The 27120-nt window shown below is 44.1% G+C and overlaps 1 protein-coding gene across 4 annotated transcripts; it reads right to left on the bottom strand.

Moving 5' to 3' along the window:
• Window positions 1–10453: 10453 nt before the first annotated feature.
• Window positions 10454–26596, bottom strand: LOC134554790 (annexin A8-like). Of its 4 annotated transcripts, none has more exons than XM_063405719.1 (14): window positions 26453–26596; window positions 23017–23121; window positions 22860–22905; window positions 19547–19637; window positions 19187–19281; window positions 17979–18092; window positions 17146–17236; window positions 16481–16560; window positions 15846–15905; window positions 15267–15360; window positions 13406–13501; window positions 13110–13168; window positions 12132–12254; window positions 10454–10829 (listed from the first exon to the last, which is right to left on the bottom strand). In XM_063405719.1, the coding sequence occupies exons 3-14, from the start codon at window positions 22878–22880 to the stop codon at window positions 10773–10775; spliced, it is 981 nt and encodes a 326-aa protein (XP_063261789.1). In that variant the 5' UTR covers window positions 22881–22905; window positions 23017–23121; window positions 26453–26596; the 3' UTR covers window positions 10454–10772. The 4 variants fall into 4 exon arrangements, with proteins under 4 accessions (XP_063261789.1, XP_063261790.1, XP_063261791.1 ...); XM_063405720.1 differs by lacking the exon at window positions 26453–26596 and adding an exon at window positions 23563–23676; XM_063405721.1 differs by lacking the exon at window positions 23017–23121 and having other exon boundaries at window positions 26453–26560.
• Between the last annotated feature and the right edge of the window lie 524 nt (window positions 26597–27120).

Below are 27120 nucleotides of genomic sequence, written 5' to 3'. Positions count from 1 at the left end.
GTTCTGCTCTGCTGCTCATGGAGCCTGAGTGACTGTGAGCCGCTCATTTAACTGTCTTCAACCTGTTTCGCCCCTTGGGTCATCTCTGAGGATCATCTCTGCTGGGAGCAGAAGCAGAAATACAGAGTTTATGATCTAGTCACAGTTTGTATGTCACTAGTACCACCAATCTCACAACTGCAACTCTGAGACACCCTTAATTAATACATCAGTGTTAAAAAAAACCTTGTGGTGTGCCCAGGTAAGAGCAACATCTTCTGATCACATAGCCTGTGTCAGAGCAGAAGGAGAGGCACACTTCATACTGCACAACCACCCAGCCTCTGCCCTAAACAGTGAGAGAGGCTCAGCTCTCTGAGCATGGTCAAGATTGTAAAGTGGGAAAATACTTCTAGGACTTTGTCCTCATATTCACACAAAAATCCTCTAGGCTTTTCAAAGTACAGATCTTGTTTTGCATATGTTTATAGGGCAGGAAAAACACAGACTATAGGAAAAACAGGACCCAGGTAGTGATCTGCTAGAATTTGCAATGAGAGGTCCAACTGTATCCCTTCAAAATGATTCGTTTTACACGTTGAACATACATAGCATGTTCAAAATGCTGTGTTTAAAATTGTTTATTTACTATGACAAGCACTGACACACGTACATTTATTTGAGGTGCTTAGCTTCTACACCTCTTGCTAAAGTCAATTGGAGAAGAAAGTTTTGTGCAGCTCTCTGCTCCAACCATAGGTTGTGATCTCAAGAACATATTAACTGGACCCCAGAAACCCAGGAGAACTTTGACAAAATCCCCAGTGCTCAGTGCTAGCATTGAGTTTGTCCAGACAAACCGTCTACCAGGATTGGAGTGCAGACTGTTATGTTCATAAATGCTTCTAAAGTGAGCTTTTTCTGGGGTAAGGTTTCTATTCCCTTCACACACGACATCAAGGTCTCACTGATAGCTGCATGCTAAAATTATCAGGCAACAGAAGTGTGTTTTTTCAGCTGGTTCATTCTAGAAGCAAATGGGTAATATTTTAAGAACTACATTGCAAGTTCAGTCTTGACCCCTGGGATTTTTTAGCCTTAGGCCTGGATGTAATAACTTCACCCCGTCTTCAAGACAGAAATGTTATGCTTGGCAAGATGTCAGTATCAGCACAAATTTTTAAAACTTCATGATATAATATCCCACTGATCACCAGGTGAGGGAAGTGTGATAACAAGTGATATAACAAGGATTAGTGGGACAATGTCCTTCATTAAATTGACTCACAAACAACTATTTTTAAAAATAATTTTAGCTCCTTTTTAAAAGGCTGCTGGCTCTTGAAAAGTAGGACCTTTGCTGGTGTGAAATTCCAAGTTCCTTGGCTCGCAACTCACAAAATCTGCAGTTAGTATGCAGACATACAACTATTTAACAGGTAAGTGGAAGGGAGAGCTTGCAGATTGTTACATTCCCACCTCATCAGGTAACTTCATATGCCAAATCCTTACAAGTCACAAGAGGAAAAAGGCAAGCACAACTAAATTTATTTATACACTATATGCAAATCCATGAAAAGCATTGGTTACAAATACAGATGGCTTAGAGTTATGTGAGACAGTCAAAACATCAAAACTCATTTCCCAGGGACCAACATGTATCAAGAGCTGGTTCCAAGTAGACTGAAAGGCAAATTGTCTGTCCAGTGGAGTGGCAGGTTAATTTAGAGTTCAAACATCATTGCTTGTTTCAGGGAGCATCAGAAACCAAACCAAACTGTACCACACAGTGAATTTGCCATATATATATTTGTATATTTTTATAGAAATTATTTACCTTCCAGCAGAGCAGATTTGGTGCCTGTCACAATCTCCAGCTCTAGGAAGGGAGAATTTCAACTTACACAGAATACAGAGAGCAAAGTGACAGCTAAAACTTCCACTTTGCTGACACTGATGCTGTTCTTACTCAGAATGGGACACAGACACACACCCTTCCTTGGTCCCTTTAACACTCGTGTCACCTCAGGATCGAGTCTGATGAAAGTTGTTTGAGACTGTAAATATTTACCTGGATCCACAATAAGAGGGAAATACATTTGGCAGAGTATCAGCCCAGGACCCAGAAAGATGTAATTTTGTTCCTTGCAGGATCACAGTTTTACTGTGTGACAACAGGCACAGTCAAGTCCTGCTGTAGGGATTATTCTGTCTCCGTATTCACTCAGTTCCATACTCAAAAACAGAGGTGAAATGTAGCAGGATTTTACATACACAAGGAATTATTTAGATATCACAATAAAGGTGGTGTGTAAATACCTCCCAAACAAGGTAGGTTTCTTCTGCATGATTATCATAATGACATCCAAAACTCATGGTGCCAGATTTATGTATCAGCAAGACACAATCATAAATACAAGATGCCTTTCAAGGACTGTGACATTCCCTTCCTGCAGATGGCTGGAAATGTTCTTAGATACAATATTTGCAATTAGCTTGCTGATGAAATTAGTGCTCTGAAATGGTTAGTTTTATAGATGCCCCTGTTACTCCCTCTCTGGATATTACTGCTTTAACCTCTTTGAGGCCTTGGCTGAGAGCACTTTCTTAGGACTGCAATATTGAGAGTGCAGGTCAGACAAAAAATATAGCCCAGCACAAGCAGGGAGAAGATGTGGAATTGTCAGGTGGGTGATTTGTCTGGGGCTCTGATGAACTGCATCCTAATCCCTGCTGTCCCATTGCTGCCCTGAACTGGCCACTCCCCTGTGTTTCTGCTTCAGTAAAATGAGGTGCTACTTACTGCCTTCCAGCCCATGCTGTGGGAGAGCTCAGAGTAACCACCATTCCCACAGGCCAGTTCTGGTACCTCCTTTTTTAAACATGAGTAATCACCATTCCTGACATGTGCTGCCCTGCTGCTCTTGTTTTACCAGCAAGAGTGTTTGGGGCATGTGATCAGAATATTTAGGAAAAATCCTTCCAACCGTTGTTCCTGAATTTCCCAGGAGAGCTGTCCTGGTGCACACACTGCTGAGGACACCTGCCCCTCATCTGAAGCCCCTGACTGAAGCACATCAGTGATGGGAAGGGTCCACCAGTAATACAGGAATTCACAGGTCATACCAGGGGTCTTGGGGGATCCCACACATCCAGGGCACTGTTGCTTCAACCTAGTTTGCCACTGTTCACTGCTTTGTGCCACTGAGTAATGAGAGAGCAAAGTTTCTTCCACAGGAAGCAAGCAGGAAATTGAGATTTTGATGAAGTTTCTACTCTCTTTGCACCAAACCCCATCAATGTCTCAGGCTAGTTTTCACCTTTCATGGACAATAAAGTAATTTGCTCGCAACAAACAGCTGCTCATCTGAAAGAGGACTGGCATGAATCATAGCGGAGGCATGAATCAAAGAGGACTGGCATGAAAAGCTCATGCTCATTTTTGGACACTGCATTATGCCCTGATTAATTGGCAGTGGCTTATGGCTCTATCAATAGGACACGCTCCCTGGAAGAATGACACATTTCCCAGAAATCCTCAACAGACCCAAGCATGTATTATTGATGAGCTAGGAGAAAATCATCTGGGTATTTTTACAAACCCAAGCTTTAAATCAGTTTTGCTGAAAGGCCTGTCAGTCTTTTTGATTATGTTTCCCTCTGAAATAAATTTCCCCCGAGGCAAAATCTTTAGTTATGGCACAAGCCTGCAGCTCAGGAGACGTGTGCTCCCTGCTTGGTTCTGTGTCAGATACGCGGTGCCCGTCGCACGGCGCAGATCGATTTTAACTGTATGCCCAAAGATCCTGACTACTCTCTAAGTACTCTCACAAAAACCAAAAAGCATTCAACTGCTGCCAACTATCTCGGCTGTCCAGTAGTGCTCCCTCATCCCTGCAGCATTTGCAGACCTACTTTGGAGAACTTTTCCATCTTCTCCTGTTTCCTGCAGGGGTATTATCCGTGCTTGTGAGGATTCAATTAATGCCATTGATGTGGAATGTTGTTCCATTCATCACTGGCCACAGCATCTAATGAATAGGATAATCTAATTCTCCCCAAATAAATATGACACCAAATTAAAAGGGTTCATAAACAGCCTCCAAAACAAGTAAGTTTGTTTCAATTTATTGCCTTTTAAATTGCACTGGATCCCTCAAGTACCAACCTAGCTATAAACAAACCAGTGACTGAGTTAGAGTTTATTATCACTAATGTTTGCCTTTATTTATACTAGATTTGAGTGTTAGCATTAGCTGGAGAACAGAAAAAGAGAGGTCATCCAAATGCCACAGTTTTTAGCCACAATTTTCCTAAACTAGTGACAGAGCTTTAAGGAACAATGTATTCTAGACAATTATTTTTACTGTGTTTACTGTCACTAAAACATTCAACAAATTAGTTATGACCTATCACTAGAACCATGTGAAAGTTCACCAGGAAACCAGAAAAAAGTTGCAATGCCTGGTGGCTGGTGTAAAAAGACACTCCTCACCCTATTGTCCACCAAAATCCAAAGCCACAGTTCTTCTAAGTTTTTGTCCAATATAATTTTATTTGGGAGCCAGCTCTTGGAAAATTTATGACTTGTAAAGACAGATCATCTTGTCAAGCTCTTCTCTGAAGGTAGCCTGGTTTTCAGTATCCTGCCTTCTCTGACCAGTCTTTCCAGAATGCCTGGCAGCAAAGGAGACAATCAGTTATGGATTTCTTACAGGATGATCTAGATGAAACAGAAAGAGAGAATATATAGATTTAGTGTGATGCTTTACAAGTACATCATATTGGCTCACCAGTTTAACTATAGACAATACCTGGTGCTTCAAAAGAACCTCATCTTATGTTTGAAAATCCTATTTATTTAACAGCTTCTATAATAGATTATAGAATATAATATAATATACACTTCTGAAATTAATCAATTAACCTCATTTAAAAGGGTCTCATGAAGTAAAGATGTATCTCTGCACAGCTTTTACAGTCAGCACATTACTCAGGGTAACACAGCTGTGGCTTAGAAACCCAGGGCTGTCATGTCTGCAAAACAGAAAAATGTCTTGTGCAGAGGTTTTCTTTCAGTCCCAGAAGGAGGACAAGCAGTGAGGAACAAGTGAACTTACCACAGAATCACAGAATGGTTTGGAATGGACATTTCAAGGCCACCCAGTCCAGGCCCCTTGCAATGAGCAGGGACATCTTCTACCAGATCAGGTTGTTCAGAGCCCCATCCAGCCTGAATGCTCCCAGGGATGGGACATCCAACACCTCTCTGGGCAACCTGTTTCACTTCTGGCAAGGCTAGAAATGGACATCAGCTGCAGCTGTACTTTTTCTATTTCTTGTTTGAACCTTTGGGGATCCATTTAAACTCAGAAATTAGACCCCCAACATGGATCCCTTCTGTTAGAGAAGATTAGTGACATTTAAAGCAACAACTCTCCCCTCCCTTTTGAAAAACATCAGCCTTTGTTTTGGCTAAAATAACAAGGGACCTTTCAGCTCCGTGGCTAAACCGCGGAACTGAGAGGGAAACTGTGGTTTTCTGGCTTAAACTAAAATAGAAATTTAAGAGATATTTCAGAAAGTAAAAACTATGTTCTCAGGCAAACTGAGTATTAAAATTTTCCCCTCCAAAATGTCATGTTTAAGCTTCAGATTAACAAAACCTTTTAATAATTGTTTTCCGGCGTGAATCAGCTTTAAAAATAAAGTTGCCATTTAAAAATCAATCGATGCAAATGTTGACTTTCATTTCCCCCCCTATTTTTCGGCCTGACATCAATTTATAAGCTCAGCTAAATTTAATTTATGTCCACCAAATGCCTTTTTTTCCAGTGAATATAGTATTGCCAATAATATTTTCCCCAGTGCTGACTGTGATTCTATGCTTCCCTAGACCATTGCTACACATGACTCAGTTCCTGTTTGGACTGTAATTCAATTTCAGAGCTCACTGCCATCTATAACTCCAAAGAGCAATTTCAGCTGAAATCCTAAATTGAATTACAGATTCATATTGCATTGCTCACTATTTATTAATAATATTGTGCCTACAACATATCCTGTTCTTCATTACCACGGAGAGAACAGTACTGGTTCCTCTGTGTGATCCAGAGCTATTTATTTCTCCAAATGTTAGGTTCCTGTATGTACAGAACCTACAGACATCTGTGTTTCTTTTGTAACAAGTACTTTTATCTAACCAGAAATGCAGAAAAGGTTTTTCAGGACTATACTTGGATGTATCATATGACTTCTGCATCACGGGAAATATCACCATAAGTATTTCTTTGCAACTGGAAGAATGCAAAGTATTAGGGCATAAAGTCCCTGTGAACGTTGAACTCCCATACAGTGACACTCTTCAGTGCTGGGCACACAACTTTCAGGCAGAAATGCCAACCCTAAGCCTCCAACAAGTCCAAGGCATGATACCAACCCAGCATGGCTAATTGAGATTTGTAACAGGAGGGAATGTTGGGGAAACTGAAACACAGCTTGAACAAGTAATACTTCTTTCCAAACAGACAGGATTGGCTGTTTCTGTCCTCTCAGAGGACAGTCAGATGCAAATCCCTAATTATGAATTATTTTCTGCAGCCTAACATGAGTTTTTTAGTGAACAACAAAAACTGCTGGCAATTTCCTGGAACCTCAGGGATGAGTTCTTTGGGTTCTGATGTATGACACCAGAAGGCTGAACAATCATTTCTGACAAGTCCAATAATATTTGCAGTGAGGGAGAATTGGAGTGACCTTGTTTGCACGTGGTCTGAGGAGAAGAGCTTGCTGCACTGTGTCAAACAAAACATCTCTTGCTGCTGCAGCATCCCAGGCATGGGATGTTCTGCAGTTATTGACCCCAGACACTAAAGAAGTGAAGAGTCTTTGGAGTCAGCTCAGGCATTTGGGTTCAATGCAGAAGTTGAAGGGAAGCCTGACAGGTCTTTGGCACACTCCCATTTTAGCATCTTACAATTTGCTGCTATCTTCCCAGCAAAGGAAATTCCACACAATAATCCCCGAGGAAGGTGTATGTTTAATTATCAGATGGCCACCTTGCCAGAAAAACAGGCTGCTTCAAGATAGCCAGGCAATGAGCTACGACACTGGGAGACTCCATTATCCCATCTGGATGTCTGTGGCAGGCAGTATTAGAACATTGCAGCATTTTACATTAATACTGCAACCCTAATTTACCATTAATTTATTAATTTAAGAATAAAAACCAATCAGCAGTTTCCATTCAGGAAGGCTCCCAGCAATGAGGGTGCTCTGCCCTTGAGCCTCCCTTCAGAACAGTGGAGCCATCCATGATAGCACAACTCACCTTCCCTTCCCCCGGGCCACACACGGAGCTGCTCTGTGTTTTGGCAAGCCCACCCTCAGCTCGGGACAGAAGTGCTGTCTGGGCAGCCTCAAAGGTGCCCCAGTGTCAGCTCGGGAGCCTCAGGCAGGGCTCTGGCCCTGGCCCCACCCCAGCCCTCATTTCAACAGCCAGGGCTGCCTCTGTGCACTGATGAGGAAACCGCAGGGAAAAAGGAAGACTGAACATCTTTCTCAGATTATTTCCTGCCCTTGAAACACTTTCCTCAACATGAGGAGATGGTAAAGAGATCTCCCACTTTGCCTAAGACATCTGCTATTCTCCCACTTCCTGACAGGAACAATGTTCTTTTAACCTCCGTTTGAACACTTAAACATATTTTATCCAAAAATTACTCCAAACTGTTCCAAAATAGAAATACAAGTGAAGCCAAACTTGTCTTTTCTTCTCTCCAGAAGTCACAGCGATGACACACCTCTTCAGAAGCAGGGCCTTTGCTTGCCTGGGGCTGGCCTCCTGGGTTTCAGGTCATATCTGCTCTGCGTTTCTGGGGGAATTAAGCAAGACTAAATGAGGTCAGCTTTCTCTGGAACAGAAACTCTCAGGGGTTAAACATGAAGTGTGTGCATTAGCATCGTATCTGGAACAGACTCCTGTTAGTGTTCCGGGTGTCAGGAGCAGAGCTGACAGCTGGAGACAGCTATTCCTACCTACACCTGGGTGTGAGCTGGGCAGAGGACTGTACCCACACCTCAGGAGGGGTAGCACAGCTCCTGCTGTGTGTGCTGTGTCTGAGGCACAGGGCAGCCACCGTGGAGGACAGCAAGGTGGCTTCAGTGCTGGCCCTGGAGCTCCCTGCACACGGGTCCTTCTGCAGCACAGGAGGAGGAAAAAGGCTGGCACATAGGCAGCAGAAGGCCAACACCAGTCCTGGGCATTTTTTATGATGCCCCTGTTACCTTTTCCTTGCCAAGCTTTTATCTTGATTTTTGTGCAATAAAATCATGTTAATAAAACTGTGAATGAATGGAAAGGTCCTAAGTCAATATTTGCACTTAGAAAAGACTGGTTAGAACAGCTTAGGAATTGATCCTGATTTATTAAAGCACCTGTTCACCCAGGGAACATTTTAGCAGCAATCAATATGTAATTAAATCTTCATTGATGTTTTACAATTGTTTTGTTTCCCAGCAATTACAGTGATAGAATCAGCTTCTCCTGGCTGTTCCTCCTTTCCAGCTTTACTACTGATCTCCTGTGAGCATTCTGGCAACTCACTTTACATCTCCCAAGCTGTTATTAATAAATTGGGATCACAGTGAAACAGCTTTGATCCATACCCACTGTGCCAAGCACAGGCCAAGGAGAAAAGCCAACCTCTGACCTGAGTAACCTGATAACAACAACGGGAGCTCTCATATAAACACAAATGTTTGAGTAAAATCACCACACAGCTCTGAACTAAAATATGTTTGAAGAGCTGAGCTTTCATTAGGCTTTTCTAGTCAGACTTTAGGTCCCTCAAATCTGGGATTGCTTTTCACTTGCTGCCTGTCCAGCTCCGGGAAACAGAGGTGTCGTGGGTGCAGCAGTGTAAATCACTCCCGTTCCCTGCTCAGGCAGACCCAAATTCCCCTTCGGCTTTTCCAAATTAATACCCCAAACACACCAGGATGGGTCATACTTTCAGTAAAACCTCCTGACACGCCTCTGGTCGGAGTAGGGCCTTGCCGAGGGCTGTGGGCTGAGAGCCCCGGGCTGGCTCCTCCAGGGGCCGGGGGCGGCACGGTCCGAGCCAGGCTCTGCGGCGGCGGGGAGAGAGCCGGGGGGAAGGGGGAATCCCACCCGCTCCTCCCGGCTCCCGCGGAGGCCGTGCCCGGGGTGCCCCGGTGTGCCAGGGATATCTCGGTGTGCCCGGCGTGCCCCGGTGTTCCCGGTGTTCCCGGTGCCGGGCTGGCGCAGGCAGTCCCCCAGCAGAGGGGGGTGTAAGCCCGGCTTTGGCCGCGGCCGCAGCCCCCCCACGGCACTCGCAGGCCCGAACCGACTCAAAAAACCAAACCAAAACGAAAACAGGCAAGCCCGATCATCGGTGTCAATTAGAACATTGACTGTGAAAAACCAAGGGGGGGACTTTGACCAGCAGAAGGGACGTGCGAGTCCCTGTCCTTTGGTGCCCGTAGCCGGCCCGTGTTCCCCAAAAACAGAGAAGAAACCCCCTCCTTGATGCTCAGCCTAGAGACAAGGCGAGAGACTGGGATATCACTGGAAATACAGGCACTTAAAAGGGCAGAGACAGAAAGCTCCTCCTCTTCGTGTTCACTTGGGGTGTGTTGATACCCTGACCCCAGGACCCTTGTCTGTGTCCTGGGCTCACCAAGACCTTTTGAACTTGCCAGTCTCATGGCTCTGATTCCTGCTAATCTCAGCAGTGCAAGGAAGGGAACCCCCCCAGCCAAAAAGTTCACCCACTTGATCAGAAGAGCTCCTTTACTGAAAACATTTACTGAAAGGCTTTTTGTAACTATATATTTAAAGGATTGCTTTAAGCATGGAGAACCAGTGGTCAAGGCAGACCCGAACTTCTCAAACTTCTCCTGTATCACTGTCCACACTGGTGTTTCACTCAGCGCCCTGGTGGTGCAGTCAGGGGACTTGGAGGCAATTTTGGAGGGAGTCCACTGACTGCTGAGAGGTCACTGTGACACTAGAAGCAGAAACAGGTCTGCTCCCACGGGCAAGGTATCCTGTGTTCACCAAAACCAAATCATCCGTGCCAGTTTTGATTCTCCCATAGTCTGACATGGATGTGGGGACCTGAGCTTGATGGTCTTTGCCAACAGACAAACAAGAAGGAAATTAGGCACACAGCCTTCAACTTTTACATGCTTGCAGACAACTTGGCTCTGCCATTCGCTGCTCCTTGGGGAGCTCCCTCTGAAGTTATGTAGATAAGGCTGCTGAAGGACTGCCTCTGGCACTGAATTCTGACCCATGCCCTAAAGCCTCATTAATATCTGGGACTCCTTCCAGACCCATCCTGCAGGCATCAAACAGCCCCCTGCTCTACCAGCTGGTCCTGGTGAAATGATCGTGGCTTCAGGGCAGCCCAAGTTTGCAGGGTTGTTCAGACTTGTGAAACAGCTATAGTGCATTTAGAAGAACCTTTAATTCCATGTCAAAGTGCCATCCTTCACAACAGGTTAAAATAGAAGGAAAACTTCAAAGAATAATAGAAACAAGAAATTAACATTTCCCCTTTTGTTTGAAAAACTGTTTGGGAAGCAGATAGTATTGAATATGTAATGAGCATCCACATCCTTCAGAGAGCTTTGGATATCTCCACCATTAATTTGATCTTCTTTTGCCCCACACTTGGATCAATGCAAAGTAGAAGTACATTTTCAGACCCTTGTTCACTGTTAATCTTCTCTCTGTATCCTTTTCAACATCTTCTTCCTAGAGTCTGTCAGTCACTGCCACAGAGATTCATCAAGGCTGTCTTGTAATCGCCACTGGTATCCTCCTGACAGGAGAAAATATTAAAAAAACAGGTGAGTATGGAAGTTCCTCTGCATGCTCCAAGTGCTGACGTTGTCAGTCTGTGGAATATGCCCACACAGGAAAATGATTTTGGAAAGAGCAAGCCAGACTTCAGCAGAGCTGCTGCCAGCTGACACACCATCAAAAGTAAACCAAGAAATGAGGCTTGTAGCTACCACCTGAAATAACATTCATCAAGCCCAACTATTTCCTTTGGAATGCAGGTGAGAAATTGATCAAGGTTCCGTCCCACAGAGCAGCACAAAGTCAGCACAAATGACAGCAAGCAAACCTGTTGTGCTCACATTTTTTGTCTCTGGGTATTTATGAAGCACCTCTTCCCTACAGGAAGGGAAAAGGCACTTCTAAAAAACGTCACAAAGGCTTTTTGGTCTAGAAGCACTACACAGAATATTCACTAGGTAAAAAGGAAATCCTCCCTTTGAATGTGTTGTGACAGGTGTAAAGCTAATTCCACTTCTCAGAAGGAATGAATGTTCTATACTGACCCTTGAAGACTGATCATTAATCAACATGACAGATACTGACAATGTCAATTATAAGGAAGGTCCTTCATTACAGAACAAGACTTCCCATAGAGACTGCTAAGGACTGGGCTTCTGTGCCATTTGCACAGGGGCAGAGGAAGGTCCCAAGTCCTTAGGACAAATGATAAAAACAACATTTCAGCACTAGCAGGGGAGGCACATTCACTCCCAGCTGAGACTCAAATGCTACAATGAGCCTTGACAAGGTTCAGTTTCTGAAGCTGTCTCATCACAGTGTAGACCAAGCTTTCACCTGAGATAGGGCAGCAAAAAACCCCTCAAATAACAGGGAAAAGGGAAAAGGGAACAGGGAACAAAACACCCCAGAACTATTTTGACGTATATGGATGGCACTGGCTTGAGGTAGTTAAGGATGGCAGAGAGAGAGGAGAAAATGGCACAGTGTGGGATAGGTATGACAGGAATGATTCATTAAATTTAGATTAATCTAGGATGTCATGAAGTGCATAGATACAGAGACTGATCCATGAAATTCCTAGTGCAGTGTTTCTATGGGTTTGCTCTGTCCAAGTCACTTACAGGAGCAGATGGTCTGAGTCACCTTTCAGACACACGTGTCTCTCAAGGACATGACTGTTAAGGCCTACTGAAGGAGAGCCATGATCACAGCAGAAATGACACTGTCACTGCAAACAACCATGGAGGCATCTCACAGTGCGGGAAGGATTAGGAATACATGAAATGGCTGAGAAGCATCATATCAAGATTCTGCTTACCGAGATCATCTCGGAGAGAGGCTTTCCTGCAATTCGCTTGAATTCAGGCTTTATGAGGTTTAGGTCAACTTCACTTCGAGATACAAGCACCCTTATCAGAGTCCCATCATCAGTGCCAGCCCCCTGCAATGACAGATACACCAGTCTGTGATGTGAGTGGGTGTTCAAGGGATAGGTTGTGCAAACTGGTCCGGGGCAGGAGGAGTCAGCTTTCAAACACCACTTGGCACTTGTTCTGTGGAATATCTGCATCTCTTTCTGCAGGGCCCACCCTCACACCCCTCCCAGGGACCTCTGCCAACACCACAGGCCCACCATGGGGGTGTGCATGAGTTTTGCACATGTCAAATGCAAAAGCAAACATGCTACAGAGGTGGGAGTTGGCACTGGATACAGACTGTCCTTCTGCAGCATCACCCAGGCAGTGTTTGGCTTCAACCAATACTGTTTATTCACTCACAGGGAAATTAAGATCACACTGATAACAAAACAGTTATCTCAGCTTTCCAAAAGGTTTGGAGAGCTGACATCTTGTACATAGCAGTTAAGTATTACAGGGGCACAATCTGCAAATACCTTGTGTGTCCCCATTTGAAACTCTCATTTTATACTGCCATTGAGAGAATTGCTTCCTAAAAAGAAAATACTGTGCTCCAGTCTATTAACATGGAAGGCAAGTCTTCACCATCCACAGCCTCCTAGAAAAGCCTCTTCCAGAAGTTTTGTCTGTGTTCCAGAAAGTGGGGCAGGACTTCTTGTGGACTCTTAAGCCAGAAAAGCCACACTCCCTTGTTATCTTGAGCTTAAAGGGTACTTTTTTCCTCAAGGTGTTTGAAAGGATTCTGCTATTACTTGCAACAATTGCACTGAACCTGCTGAATTTCACCAAAACCTCGGCTCTTTTAGTTGGAATTGGTGGAAGCCAGGTTACAATTTAAGTCAGTATGAAAACCAGTGTGTGGCAATGAAGAATCTTACCTTTAAAGCATTGTACAGCCTCTCTGCAAAGTAGTTATGGATGTTCCTGGTGCATTTCACTAGGCATACAAAAAAACTCAGTAAGAATCAATGGTAATTCCAGCCCAGAGCAGGAGGTGACTGAGATCCTCCATGCTTCCCATTATTAACTGTGCTCCTGGAATCCGAGTTTATCTTACCCAAGAGGTACCTCTTACTTCCTACCATATACCTTTATAAAGTAGATCCATCTAAGTCAACTACTGCAGAAGAAAAGGCAGCAGACTGAGAAAGCAAAGGGAAAAGTCACCACTTACCAATAGCCAGCATGGCATCCTCAAGGGAACCACGAGTTTCACTCTTGATAGAGTCTTCTATGTTCTTACCAGACAGTTTCTGGTATTCTTCAAACACTGTTTGAAACACAAAGAACTTATATTTTTTACCAAGTAACCCTTGAGGCATTTTGTGCCCAGTATTTCCAGGCATTTCTTGTGTGAACTCACAGATCTGCAAAAGCAATGGCCACACTTGCACCAGCGTCAGGAGGCTTAGTCAACATCAGAAACCAGCTATCAAGATGGATGTTAACATTTACAAAAAGCCAAACCATTCATGGTTCTAAACTCCCTGACTTCAGGCAATTTCAGTCATCTCAAGTTTATTTGGAAATCTGACCCTTTATCACTGTCTTTACCTACAGAAGTAAAGCAGACAACAAAGTTAGGCACACCTTTGGTCTTGTGGTTGTTGATGTCATTAGCTTCAGGAGCCAAAATAAAATCAGCTTCAATCTGGGGCTATGCAGCTCACAGCCCATGGACTTTACAATGATGACAACACCATTTGGGGAAACTTATTTCAACCACAATTTAAAATAAAAACAACTGAGAAAAGATGAGCAAAACACAGGCGCAGATTTCAAGATATTTGAGTTTCCACAGTAACAAAAGCTCAGCAACAGTGTCATTGCTTGCCTTATAAACTTTGGATACTCCAAGGCTCAGAAACACAGATAGCTGTTTTTATTCCTAACTTTCTAGGACTGACAAAGAAGGAAAACTGCTGTGTAATGTAATAGTCATCTTAAGAAACTTTGCTCAGCATCCAAGATGATCAACACTCAAGGTGCTCTGGGGAAATGTAAAAATGTACAGAATAGACAGATGGATACAAAACTCTCAACCCAAACCTAGTCTTTCTATTGAAAAAAAAATTAAAAGCTGCAATAATTACACTTAGATTTTAAAGACAAATAGCTACAAGTGGCCGTAGCACAGAAGAAATTGCTTGGTACCACAGTAGGTTCCAAAGAGTGGTTGCATTATTACAACAAGATGAAATTCAATTCTTAAAGACAGATACAGACAAATACTAGAGAGATCACCTATTTTGCTTTGTCTTGTTTATTTTTAAGTGACCTTGGGAGATTGAATTTGAAACACAAGGGGGAGCTGGCTTCCAGGGCATAGAAATAGCCTCAGCTTGGAAAAAGCTCAGGCATTTATCTGAAATGAAATTATAAATTTATCTCTGGCTAAATTTATCAGTTTAGGTCCACCTGATTCACGAAGTACTTGATATGCTTAGATTCAGCCAACATAACAAAATCTGTTATGCCTAAAAATCCTTGAGATGACAAGGTTTGGTCTCTGCTGCACAGACAGTGGGGAGCTGAGGTCTCAGCTGGAGCAGGGCTGTGTCTTCCCTCCCAGCAGCCTCTGATGCCCTCAAAAGGACCTGGGGCAGAAATGCAGGCTCCATCCTGTACTTTCATTCTCCAGCACTGAATAAGCAGCTATTTTTTTAGTGATTTTTTTTTTCCAGAGGAATCCAAGGGGACGTGTCTGTTCACTACATGCTCCTACTTCATGAGGATGGTACTAATTCCCTCCCTTCTTGGGTTTATACAAACAACTATCCAGTTATCACCACTGTATAGGGACTCCTGGGTAAGCCACTTGATTTTCAGCAGAACTAAAGCTTCATAATCTTTTACAAAATCCGCTGGCAGCTTTTGGTTACTGGGTGGCCAGGAATTAGAAACAGGGCTCAGTTACTTATTTCTGACCACCCAGGTCTCTCCTCTCTAGCCCTGCCTCTTCTTTTTGGCTAGGGTGATTTCTGATTTTGGAGGCTTGGGAGTGTCGTGCTGGTAGTGTGGGCTCTGCTCCATACCTTTCATTAGGTGTGTGGCACTCCTTTTGCACAAGATGGTGATGAACTGTATCTCATCAGTGCCCCGGATCTTCTCTCCAGCAGCATAGAGAGTCTGTAATTTAACACAGCAGCTGGTAAAGGAACACAGCTTGGCTGAAGGCATGGCTGGGGTAAAGGGGTTTGGAGTAACCAAAAGCACCATGTGAACCAGAGTCTCCTAGAATGGCTGCTCTGAAACCCTTTCTGTCTTCCAGACAAACTGGAACATCCACTGTCTCCATCCTCTCTACCCCTCCTGCAGCAGCTGGAATAGCCAGCAGCACACTTGAGGTTTCCTCCCTTTTCTCTCCTCTTCCACTCCACCATACCCACATACAGTCACTTATCAAAAACAGCTGAGCCAAAGCCCAGGCCTCATCAGTCCTCTGTGGAATGGCAGAGCTCAGCAGTGCAGGAAAAACTGAAAAACCCCAAGTTACTTAAAGATAACCCCACCCCAAATTTTTGTGACTCCAACACTCTGCTGGCACTGAAGCACTATGAAGTTGAAGAAGGTGGGAATGCAGCATATCAGTGATCACAGGTATTTGAGAGTACCTCTGCATCCTGAAGAGCCAGGGCTGAGTCCACATAGAGGGTAGCATTGTCCCTCTCACCCTAGGAGCAGAAAAAGAAATGGAACAATTTTGTCTCATGAAGATTCTTCCATAAACAAGGATCAGAGCATTCATTCTGAGCAAAGATCAATTATCCTCTCAGTTATCTATTTCTGCAGAACACTCAAGCAGTAATATTTCAGACAGCACAAGTGCTAACTCCTTCATTGCAAAGTGCTGAAATCAGTCATATGAAGTAGAGTAAAAAATTGCTCAGTTATTCTGCAACCAGGCAGGAAAATTCCAAAAATATGGTAGGGTAAATGGCCTCAGCATTGAGGGCACAGACCCTGGAAAACTGGTAAATCCTAGTGGAGGGGCACTGTTTTTAAGACCCTAGTAGAGTACAGTGGCTTTACAGCTATGTGAAAGTGAGGTGTCTCTCACTGCTGCCAAGGGAGGGAGATTTCCCTGCCTCAGTCACACTGAAGCTGAAACAGATCCAGTCCAAGTGACACGGCTGTCTCTGCAGTTTATCTGGTGATCATGACGGGCTCTCCTATTGCATGTGTTCTCCAAAAAAGAGGAGAAAATTGTGAAGACCTTTATGCCCTCATTTCTCTTCTCTAGCATTACCTGAAGAAGGCAAACCAGAACCTGTTCTAAGTAGCCACTTGTTTCCGATTTTATGTCTTGTTCCAGGTCAGAACCGTACTCTACCCAGGGGAAAGAGAAGGACAAGGGAAGGATTTGTTATTTATTTAGGTGATACAGTCAAGACATTACCAGTAATATATACTATAACACCAGGCAAGAGGGTCATTAAGGAAAAAAACAGGGCTGAGAGCAGCTCACACCCTCTGTGATACCCTGGTCAGCATTTGGATCCAGCTGAGTCACTAGCTCCCCTGATATCCAAGAAATAAACCCAGAGCTAATTTTAGAGGTATAAGGATGAACAAGATAAAATATTTACAAATACATATTTGATAAATTTCCACCAATTTACTGGGGAGAAAAGCCAAGTGCACAGCTATTGTTTTATGTTCTGACAATACTCTGTAGCCAAACTGAACCAAATTTGTGATTTGCTGACCCTTTGCTGCAGCTGGATGAAGACCTAGAAAGGGATTTTCAAATTCTCCCAGCATAGCCATGTTCTGTTTGTCAGCTGAGAGCAGAGTTACATTGCTTTTAGAGTTAAATGCTTCTAGAAAAGCTATTTTCTTGCTGACAGTGCTAGCTGGTAACACGGTTCCTGCTGTGCTCTGACCACGGAAATCTGAGCCCCAGGCTCTTACCTTCTTTGTACGCCTTGATTATCTCCTTGATCTGCGCTTTTGTCCGGGATGCCAGGATCTCTATGATAACACTTTCCCTCGTTCCCACACCCTGTAATAGAAAACGCAGTGGAGAAATAAAGGTGGAGAAAGGCATCTAGTCCTGGAGGGTGATTTACTGCTAGAGAACTACGGTGAAGGGAGGAGCTGGATGGCAGCAAAGTGTCAGGCAGTGTGCTGAGCTGCAAGAAACCATCGTGATGAAAGCTGGAAACACAAAACACATCTGGGTTGAACACGGTTTCTTTTACCGAGGTGCCTACATGTAAAGGATGATTTTATATAACCCTAACTTTCTGCAGTTCTTTTCTGGAGCCAGATCTTTGACAATAGCCAGCATTAGAGGCATGCAGGGACACCAGTGCTTGGCTAATCAGTCCATCCTTGTACCATTGTGACAAACCACTCTGCATCTGAAACTTGTAAAGATATATTATCAATAGGTAGGATCCCAGCCAACCCCAGCCTGGCCCTTGCACCAACACTCCTTGATTCCTTCAAGGTTTCTTGGCTCAGCTGGGGCATCAGGGCAGCAGCTTTGGGTGTGAATTTAGTTTGGTTGTTGCCTTCTCAGGCTCTGTGAGTCACATATGTACAGAAACTTTCTTGTAGCCATAAATGTTTCAGCAGCATTTTCCCCCAGAATATTAATAGTACAATTAAGTATTTCTCAAAGGCTACTGCTAATAAAAAACTTAACCATGCAACAGTCCAGTTATTAACACTTGCACAATTGCAGGAAATCAGCACTGTATTTGTGCTACTACTTAAGCAGCAGCATGCAATTTGCTTACCTTCATGGCATCATACAGCTCCTTGGCATCATACTTGAATGGGGAGTACATGAGAGCTACCATGAGCCTCTCAAAGTTGCCACTCAGTTCAGACTTCAGGTTTTCAATCAGATCCTGTTAAATGTGCATTATCACATGGTTACATAAACAGCCTCACAGGGTCATTTTGCTGCACATGCTGCTTCCATCCCCACAGCCCAAGTAATGAAGCTGTATGATAGTGTTGTTGATAGTTCATTAAAAAATGTCCTGGGACTGAAAAAGGCATCTAACTCCAAAATGGGATTTGTCTAGGTGCTTACACATTCCCTGTTTTCTTGATATTTGGGCTTTCTCTATAATTAAACCTGCAGCAAATCTTCCTCCACCCTGCCTAACTCAGTGAGCAGGACCAGGCTGCTGAAGGCCTTGCACAGGGCAAGGGTGTAGCTTCAGAGAGAGCTGATTCCCAAAGCCTGCATATAAACTTGCACCCAGGACATCTGCAGAATCAGGAATGCAGTCTGCCTGAAGATACCCTTCAAACTTCCCTTTCACCATAATGCAGGTTTTCCTAGAGTATGAGTCTCTCTGTTTTATTGGGATGCCAGTGCTCTGTTTATTCATTGTTCCACACCCTCCACCCCCATATTTGCTTTCCTTTCTTAGGCTTTAGCATGGCAGCCCCCTTTATAGCAAGGGTCATTGGAGACTCCACTGTAGGGCTGAGGGTACAGTTTGATGGTGAAAAAAAATTCCCAATAGAAGTAAGATTTTACCAAAGAAACAAAGAGAGACAAAGGAAAACATAGCTGTCAATAAGCACAGAATTTCCAAACAAGCATAATTAAATAAGTCTTTAAATTGAACTTTTTTGACATTTAAAAAGGCCTGAAACAAACCAATATTTTTACTCAACTTGTTACTTAGACAGGTATCAATTTTTGTTAAGGCTTCAAATCAATAAGAAGCTTCACTTCAAGTTAAAACTGATTTTTAAAAAGTATTTATGGTCAAAATGCATTAAAAATAAATCTTTAGGAGAAAACCACTTTTTTTTTTCTGGTCAAAAATTAATTTTACACATTCATTGCAGGCCTTATAAACAGATTATATGCAGAAGACCTGCATATAGTTTGCATCATGCTTTCAGGATGAACTGTACTGCCATTTACTACATCCTGCATGCAGTAAACCAGTGATTGAATATGGCTTTGTTTTGAAAGAACCTTTCCAAACTGTGCTTTGAAGGATTTGGCAATCTCTTGACGCTGCAGATTGCTCCTCTTGGTTAGGACATCAATTATAGCTTGTTCATCAGTCCCTGTGGAAAGCAACAATAAATCATAAATACAGCACACAGAATAAGCTGAGACTCATCCAAAATCCCAATCTGAATATCCAGACGACCTTGTCTGGTTCATTGCCTTTGTGTAGAAGTTTAAATACATACTGAGGAAACTTTTATATTAGTTTTTCACAGTAAAAAAAGAAGATATCTCTGGATGCAACTTTCCTGAGGAATAGATTTCAACTTAGCAATTATAAGAAAAACATAGAATTTCCATATGTGGTTGGAGTGAACTCACCAAGCCCTTTCATAGCCTTGTACAGAATCTGAGCATCAGGAGCAGCATTAAAATTTAAGGCACCTGCCACAGACCTGCCCTCTGCTTCACTCTGAAAGAAGAAAAAAATACACAACTTTCCACCACCACTTTTCATCAGCTGAAGAAAAAGTATTCTAAAAGCATATTCATGCTATTTATTGCCTACACATGGTGAAGTTACAGAAAATAGGAGAGACTGGCTGGAAGTCTCTCAGCAGGGCAAAAAGAGAACACAAGTTTCTCTCCAAAGGGAGCACAAGTTTCCTGTTCCCACCTGCCTGTTCCAGCAAAGCACGGCTGACAGCGCTGCAAGCGTGAGGTGCAGGCAGTCTGGCAGAAAAAGCACAGACTGTAATAGACTGGACTTTCCTATTCACCCCTTAATTACAGCCCTTCATAGCATGGATGCTATTGGATCATACTGCATTTCTCAGGGGGTTGGTGCAGGGGAAGTTTTAGATAGCTTTTTGAGTTCCTGAAATAGTCTTGTTCTCACAAACCATTTTATTCAGTAGCTGCTGCTGCACTTCTGCACAGCTGGTTTCAAGAAGGGAGCATCTCCAGTGGAAGGATTTGGGCCAAAAGACTACTTGGAAGGAAGAAATCCATCTGGAGGAGTGCAGGTTTGAAGTTCCTCTCTGTACCAAGAATCAGATACAACTACACAAGAATCCTAACAAACCCCTGAGGTGCTGACGGTACCAGTGCCAGGGCACAGAAGGCACACTGAGACCTATTTTAGTCACCACAAGGTAGTAGGGCCATCAACCAGAACCCAGGCATAATTTAACAAAGCTGGTAGTCAAGAAACTGGCTTCAAGATATTGTCACATCTATCACAAGCTGGTCCTATCAGCATGAAGAGTCATTATCATTTTATGACAATAATAGATACAATTTTCTCCTTCCTAGAAGCAAGGATATTTAGGTTGGAAACTACTATATTCGCATAAACTTACATTTACAGGCAGGGTTAATATTAAACTAATGGTATCAGTATGGTCTGATAAATATTTCATTGGAGATGGCTTCGCTGTGGGATCAAAATCAGAGATTAGAGATCCAAGGAAGATCCATACGGGTTGTCCCACCTGACTCACACAACAGGGACCAAATACGGGCCATCAGCCTCCTGCTGTGATGCAAATCCCCTCTGCTCTCACTTCCCATGTGAAAGACAAGCAGTGGTTCCTCTGGCCTGTTTGCATGCTGGCCCCTTTGCCAGCCTGGCTCCGGGGCAGTGACAACCAGCCAAGAGACGTTTGCTGTACAGCCAGCACAGAGACCCCTGCACCACCACACCTTGCTCCCACAGGAACAGCTGAGAAGCAAATGCTGTCAACAGGGAACTGCACAAGAGATGCAGCTCTGAACCCAAATGGTCACTGAGCAGCAAGTTGAAGGCTGAGGTGGAGCTCTCACTGCAGGAAAAAGCAGTGACATGACAGAGAAGGTGGCATTGGCACCTCTAATGGTTTGTCACTGGCCTAGAAGAATTTGGCTGAGCTGGCAGGACCATGTCAAGTGCTCCTTTTCAAACCCTCTGCCAAGATGGCCAAAACCACCTCAGCTTCCCTGGGAAGCAGGTTAGACCCATCCATTGAGTTTGCCCTGAAAAGGATGGTCAGTCTTCTCCAGCTGCATGCAAGGGCCCTGTGAAGAACCCCCCAAACACTCTGAACCCGTGCCTGGTGACTCAGTGAAAGAGGGAGTACAAAGCTGAGCTTTCATTCAGAGGCAGTGGAAACAAATTAAACAACGATCTTTTTTGGTCCTAATTCCAATAAACAGTTACTGCCCTTCCTGGCTCAAGCAGCACATTTGTGACTCACTCATGCACCTCATCCTCTGTGCACATTGCTGTTGCAGCACAAGGACAATTGCACCAGCTTTTCAGAGAATCCCTGCTCACTTTGGTCTTGTTTCTCAGCTGAATTGATCCTACAACTCCCTAACAAAATACTCGAGGCGTTTGTGCTCCTGTAAATATAAATAATTGGCATGAAAACAGCAGAAGCAGTGTGCCTTACAGCTGATGCTGTGAAAAGTTTTACCTATAAATGAAGGGAAGAAGGAATAAAAGTTTTACCACCAAAATATTTTTGAACCTAAACTATAGGGTTTTTTAAAAAGCTGGAATCTGGGGATGGGTTGGGTTACTGTTTGGGGTTTCTTTCAGTCAATATTTTTTCATTCATTTTTTCATTCCTTTTGCTTTTGAACTGTATTTTTAATGAAGGGTTTAGAAAACCAAAATTTTTCCCCATCATTCTTTGGATCTCTCATTTTCTTCTTATGCCACCACCTTCTAGAACACCAACTGGCGTGAGATCACTGGAGTTCAAGGGCTTTTCTCCTTCTCTTCTCATTCTAAGTTTACAAGTTATTTCCAGCTTGAGGGTAGCAGGGAATAGATCATCCAAAAGGAAAAAAAAAAAAAGTGAGAGCTACTTCAAGCTCAGGAAAAATATCTATTTTATCATATCAAACTTCCAAAGGAAACAGGGAGACAGAGAAAACTCAGGAGGAAGATTACAGTTTTAATCCTTCTGGAGAAAAAAACCCCATATTTTGAGACCTGGGAGTAAAGCTGGCCTCCCACAGAGGCTGATGGGGCACTGCCATGGCTGGCACACCACCAGAGCTACCTGCAGTGGTGTACCCCCATGCCTGGGGTGAGCCAGACCCCAGGTGCTGCCTCAGCACACCCCATGAGCTTCTCCCCACCCTGCCACATTCCTCTCAAAGCCACAGGCATTTACAAGAGAACATATTCAGCATTTCTGGCTCCTGGCAAAGAGACAGGCTGTTCAAGACACATTATTGTTGCAATATTAAAAACCCACCAAAGATAGATATTGTGGCTTGACCATATCTTTCTCTGTGACCACAGCCTGCCAGCACAACGGGGGACCAAACTCACTGCCCTGAACTCAGTGCCAGAGGCCAAGGGAGCAGACAAGGAGCCCACAGCTGGCAGACTGCAGCTGTGTAACTCTGCTGTTGAATGGTACCATCTCCCCACGAGCACAGGGGTATGAACACCCCTGCACCTCTCTTAACTGAGGATCCAGGGTCTGCTCCTCTTCCTATAGACAGGAATCTTATCAACACCCTCCTTCATCAATGTTTTTGAAGTGCTGAATGCTATTTTACAGCCAGAAAAACAGTAAAAAGGTATTCCTGATTTTTAAAGGAAACTGTTAATTCCCACACAGTGCCTGATGCAACTTACAAGTTACCTTATTATAGTGCCAAAAAACCTCAGAGTGTCCGTATATCCTCTACTTACCCAGGCCTTCCACCATGCCATTGCAGTCTCAGTAGTGATACTGGGTCTGTTGGTGAAGAAAGCCACAAATATCACACCTCACAGCTTGGCAATCTCAGATTTGAAGAGAGGCATAGGGAGGACAGGAAGAAACAGAAGTTCTTTTCAATAAACTTACCACAAGAAAAATGGAATAACTGTACTCCTCTGGAGGCTTGTTCCCTCTGGAAGCCACAGAATGTAACTGGCCTCTCAGGCACACGCAGGTATAAAGCATCCTTATCTACAAATTCCACAGGGCAACACCCTCAGACATGGCTCAACCTGTTTTTCACATATGATCTCACAGGGAGAGTTCAAGTTGCTTAATAAACGAGGCTTCCCTTGTGAGGAGGCCTAAATTCAACCTTGTTGACTCATTGTAATTTTTCCACTGCTTCTCCCAATACACGCCCTTCCCTGCTAACATTTTGGCCTCTGGCACAGATACAACATGCAAATTACAACCAGGTAATTTCTCAGCATAAAAGAGACTGCATGAATTCAGCTACAACTGAATAAGCCACTCACTATTACCAACTCTTTCTATCTCTATTAATCTGGAACGCTGCCAAACGGGACTCTAGAAACACAACATGCCTTCCTCTACCTCCCTTCAAAAACTTATTAAAAAAACCCTCAAAGCCAAACAAACAAAAATTTCCAAACCAACCAAACCACATACTCAGCCAAACTCCAGATCATCCATGTCCTACACCTTGCAGTGTAGCTCCATAAAGCATCAGATTGTACAGAGACTGAGGAGGTGCCCCCATCCCATGCCTCGACCTCCACAGCATGAGTCACAAACCATCTCTAGGGTAACACAGGACCAACACATCTAAGGCTGACAAGTTTGAGTAATGACAACCCCAGCAGAGTGTCATGGGGCTTGCAGTAGCTGCTGTGACATGTTAAGGTTTAGGAGCTGTGTGCAAAACTTCTCTTTTTCCAGAAGAAAAAGGGCTGAGTTGAATAGCTCCTCATACTTTTATTTGGTGAAATGTTTCTGTGAGATCATCTGAAATACCTTATGGTTGTAGCAATATTTTCCCGTCTAGACTTTTGTGAGAATCTACCCATGCCAGCATTTATTTTTATTTCCAATGGAAAGGTGCCCTGATGGAAACATTCCCACAAGCTATATCTTAAATCTTGCTATATAGGAGCTTTGTGCCCTCCACATTTACAGGCCCATGTGAGATGCTGGGTAAACACCAAACTATGGACCTCTCTCATTTCCTTCCCACACTGCTGTTTCACTTAACTCAGCAAGGCCCCTGGTGGCCTGGGAAGTTGCCCTGGCTATTCCCAAGAGAATGAGCTGGGCCAGCTGCCCCTGCCTCCAACACATCCATCATATGGCGAGGGCAAGTTGGGAAGGAGGAGAGGGCATTGCCCTGGGTATGACAAACATGCTGCTGGGTCTGCACTGGCTTTGCTCCCAGTCTCATGTGCGAGGCAGGCTGATCCAGCACACAGCAAGGAGAGCTCACGAGTGATCCTTCAGCCCTCCTCCTCTGGGGTGGCAAGGGCAAGGGGCCTCTGCAAGCAGGGTGCATCTGCTTTTGCTGGATCCCAGTGTTTGCTGCCTGCATACACATTTCCCTCAGTTGGGATAGAATTGGTCAGCTTGCCATGGAGATAAGCTTTCTTGAGGGCTCCAAGCACAAAGAAGTCCTTCTAGGCAGAAAATCACAGAGTTACAGCAAGCAGCCATAGGTCACAGAGGGCAGCAGAGACCAAACCAGACAGCAAATGGGGAAAAGTCTGAGGGGTCATTCTTGCCATCATAAATAAAAATGGCTGTGAAGGGACAAACCAGGGGATTTCAATGCATAGAAACACTGGCCAGGTTTTAATCAATATGGACAGGCTAAGAAAGGTCTGGAGAGCCTGAAACCTGCTGCCATACTCAGAGCAAGGTTGCACAGACTTAATAGAGACCCGAGCAGTTGGTACTGGCTGGCTAGTGGAGCAGAAGGCAGCCCAGTACCCCTTTTGCTTGTGCAAATATAGTTACCCTGAGCAGCTGTAAACATGAACAGATTTGTCTTCATTGCAGTTCTTGTCCCTCCCTTGGCACTTGTGCTGTGTGAGCGAGGTTATCTGTGGTTCATGGACTTCACTGCTGTGTGCCAGAGACACACACAGCTGTTACTGCAGCCGTAAGCAATGCAAGGCACAACCTCACACATACTTCAACCATTACCCTCAGGAGCATGCAGCTCTTTAGAAAAAGGGCAGAAGATGATGCATGGACTTTCCCAAGCTCAACTTTCTCACCTTGGCACTGCCCCCCAGCCCAGGGCCATAACTGCATTTCAGGTACTACTCTGTTTTGGAAAGTGAACCCCAAATGCACAAACCAAACTGTCTAGAGACTCTGCTCAGCATAATATTAAGGAGGTTAGAGTTTGTGTCAGTGACTGTGTGTGCTTGTCCTGCAGTGTACTGTGGTACCCCACAGAAGACAGCCGCCCCTGATCTATCTGCAGGAGGAATTCCTGGGCAGTGGGTCACTCATGCCGTGGGTGCAGACACCCGCAGTGTGTCTGTACAGTGATCCTTTCTCAGGCCTCCTCCACTGGCCTCCTCCAGGCTTTCAGAGGTCCCTACACCTGCTGACATGCCCAGCACAGCTGTCAGCCAGCAAGAGTGGGCAGCAAGCCCCAGCAGAACATCATCTTACACTGTCATCAGCTTTGGGTTCGCATTTTTAAGCCATTTAGTCCAAATCAATTTCCAGCTAGACAAACTGCAGCAGGTACCAGTACACTTAGCTGTTCTTGACCCTGCCCTGAATCACTTCAATCACTGACATTGGATCTCAGTGGTGTGTTTTAGGTTCGTAATCTCAGGCAGGTTTGCTGTGGGCTGAATGACAGGGGTATAAAGGATGCTCTAATTTAGATTGAGGATGACTAAACTCTTCTAGGGTATAGAGGCAGCCCCCTTTCCCATCTATGAGTTTGTGAATTCTGGCCCTATGCCTGGAAAGTTTCAGGCCAGGAGCTGACTTCTTTGGAACCTGTGGAAACCAGGTTCTCAAATGCTCAGCAATTTCCTTTCATGGTTTTCGGTTCTAATAAAACCTTTTCAAGACTAACAAAAACAGCACAGTCCATTGGGAATTTCAAGCCACAGTATGCATTTGTTTGATTTTTCAGCCAGGAACTTGGAAATCAAATGGAATCATTGAGGAAACAGCAGATGAAACACAGAGATATACTGTTGGGCAGAGCAATACTACATAACATACAGTATAGTATAACACAGTACCATATAACATAAGTACTTAAATTTGAAGAAGAGCATACTCTTAGAGCAAACAGGAGAGGGGTATTCTGCTACAAGGCTACAAAATGGGTACCTTTTTCCAATCCAGTCTGTAAGCAGAACCATGTAGAACTGGAGCTCTGATGAGGACCCAATTCAACAAATGTCAGAATTGGGGTTTTTTATGTATAAAAGAAATCACCAAACTCACATAGCACTGTGCTTTCCAGATCTAAACATTACCCTTGTACAAGTCTTTTAGCTTTACACCCATTACTAAGAGCACCTGGCCTTACCTTCCAGGGTCACACCCCAGCCCCTTGCCAGGGCAGCTGCCGTGCTTGCAGGCAGGCTCACACTCTCACTGTGAAACCAGGAGTTTCATCCTGCAGGTTTTAAGCCATTGTGTAAACAAGACCAGAGACCAGGCACTGCCTTCTGCTGCTCCCTTTCCCTACCCCTTCCTTTTCTTCCTGTTTATCTCTCTTAATCACCTCACCTGAAATCAGATCTCTAAATGGGAGAGCTGTGTAAATTTGCCAGCAAGCCTATCCAAACAAAGTTATTGTCTGTTTATGAATGAGGTGTCAGCTGGGTGGGGAAAAGGGTCAGACAGGGAAGGCAGCAGTTTAGAGCAAGGAGAGCATCTGTAATGCAAAAATAAAGTTGCTAAAGCCCTCCAAAGACTGTACTACTTGTCAGCTCACTACTCACCCTGCCCTTTCCTCTGGTGCCTTTGAACTATGCTTCACAGTGAAAATTACCCCAAAATAGGTTTATTTCTATTTGAAAATCATTATGACAATTTCATTTTTGAAGTTGCACTGCAAACATCTATGAGCCAGGCATAAGAGAAATTTCATATTGCATGTTGTGGGGGATGTTCAATTACAGAGGGAACAAAAGGTAAAAACTCAGGGCTTGATTCTCCTCAGCACCTCAGTGGCAGTGCTGCCTGTGCTGT

This window comes from Prinia subflava, chromosome 9 (genome assembly GCF_021018805.1).
Source record: "Prinia subflava isolate CZ2003 ecotype Zambia chromosome 9, Cam_Psub_1.2, whole genome shotgun sequence".
In the NCBI taxonomy this organism is placed as follows: Eukaryota; Metazoa; Chordata; class Aves; order Passeriformes; family Cisticolidae; genus Prinia; species Prinia subflava.
This window is presented reverse-complemented; position numbering and strand designations above follow the sequence as displayed.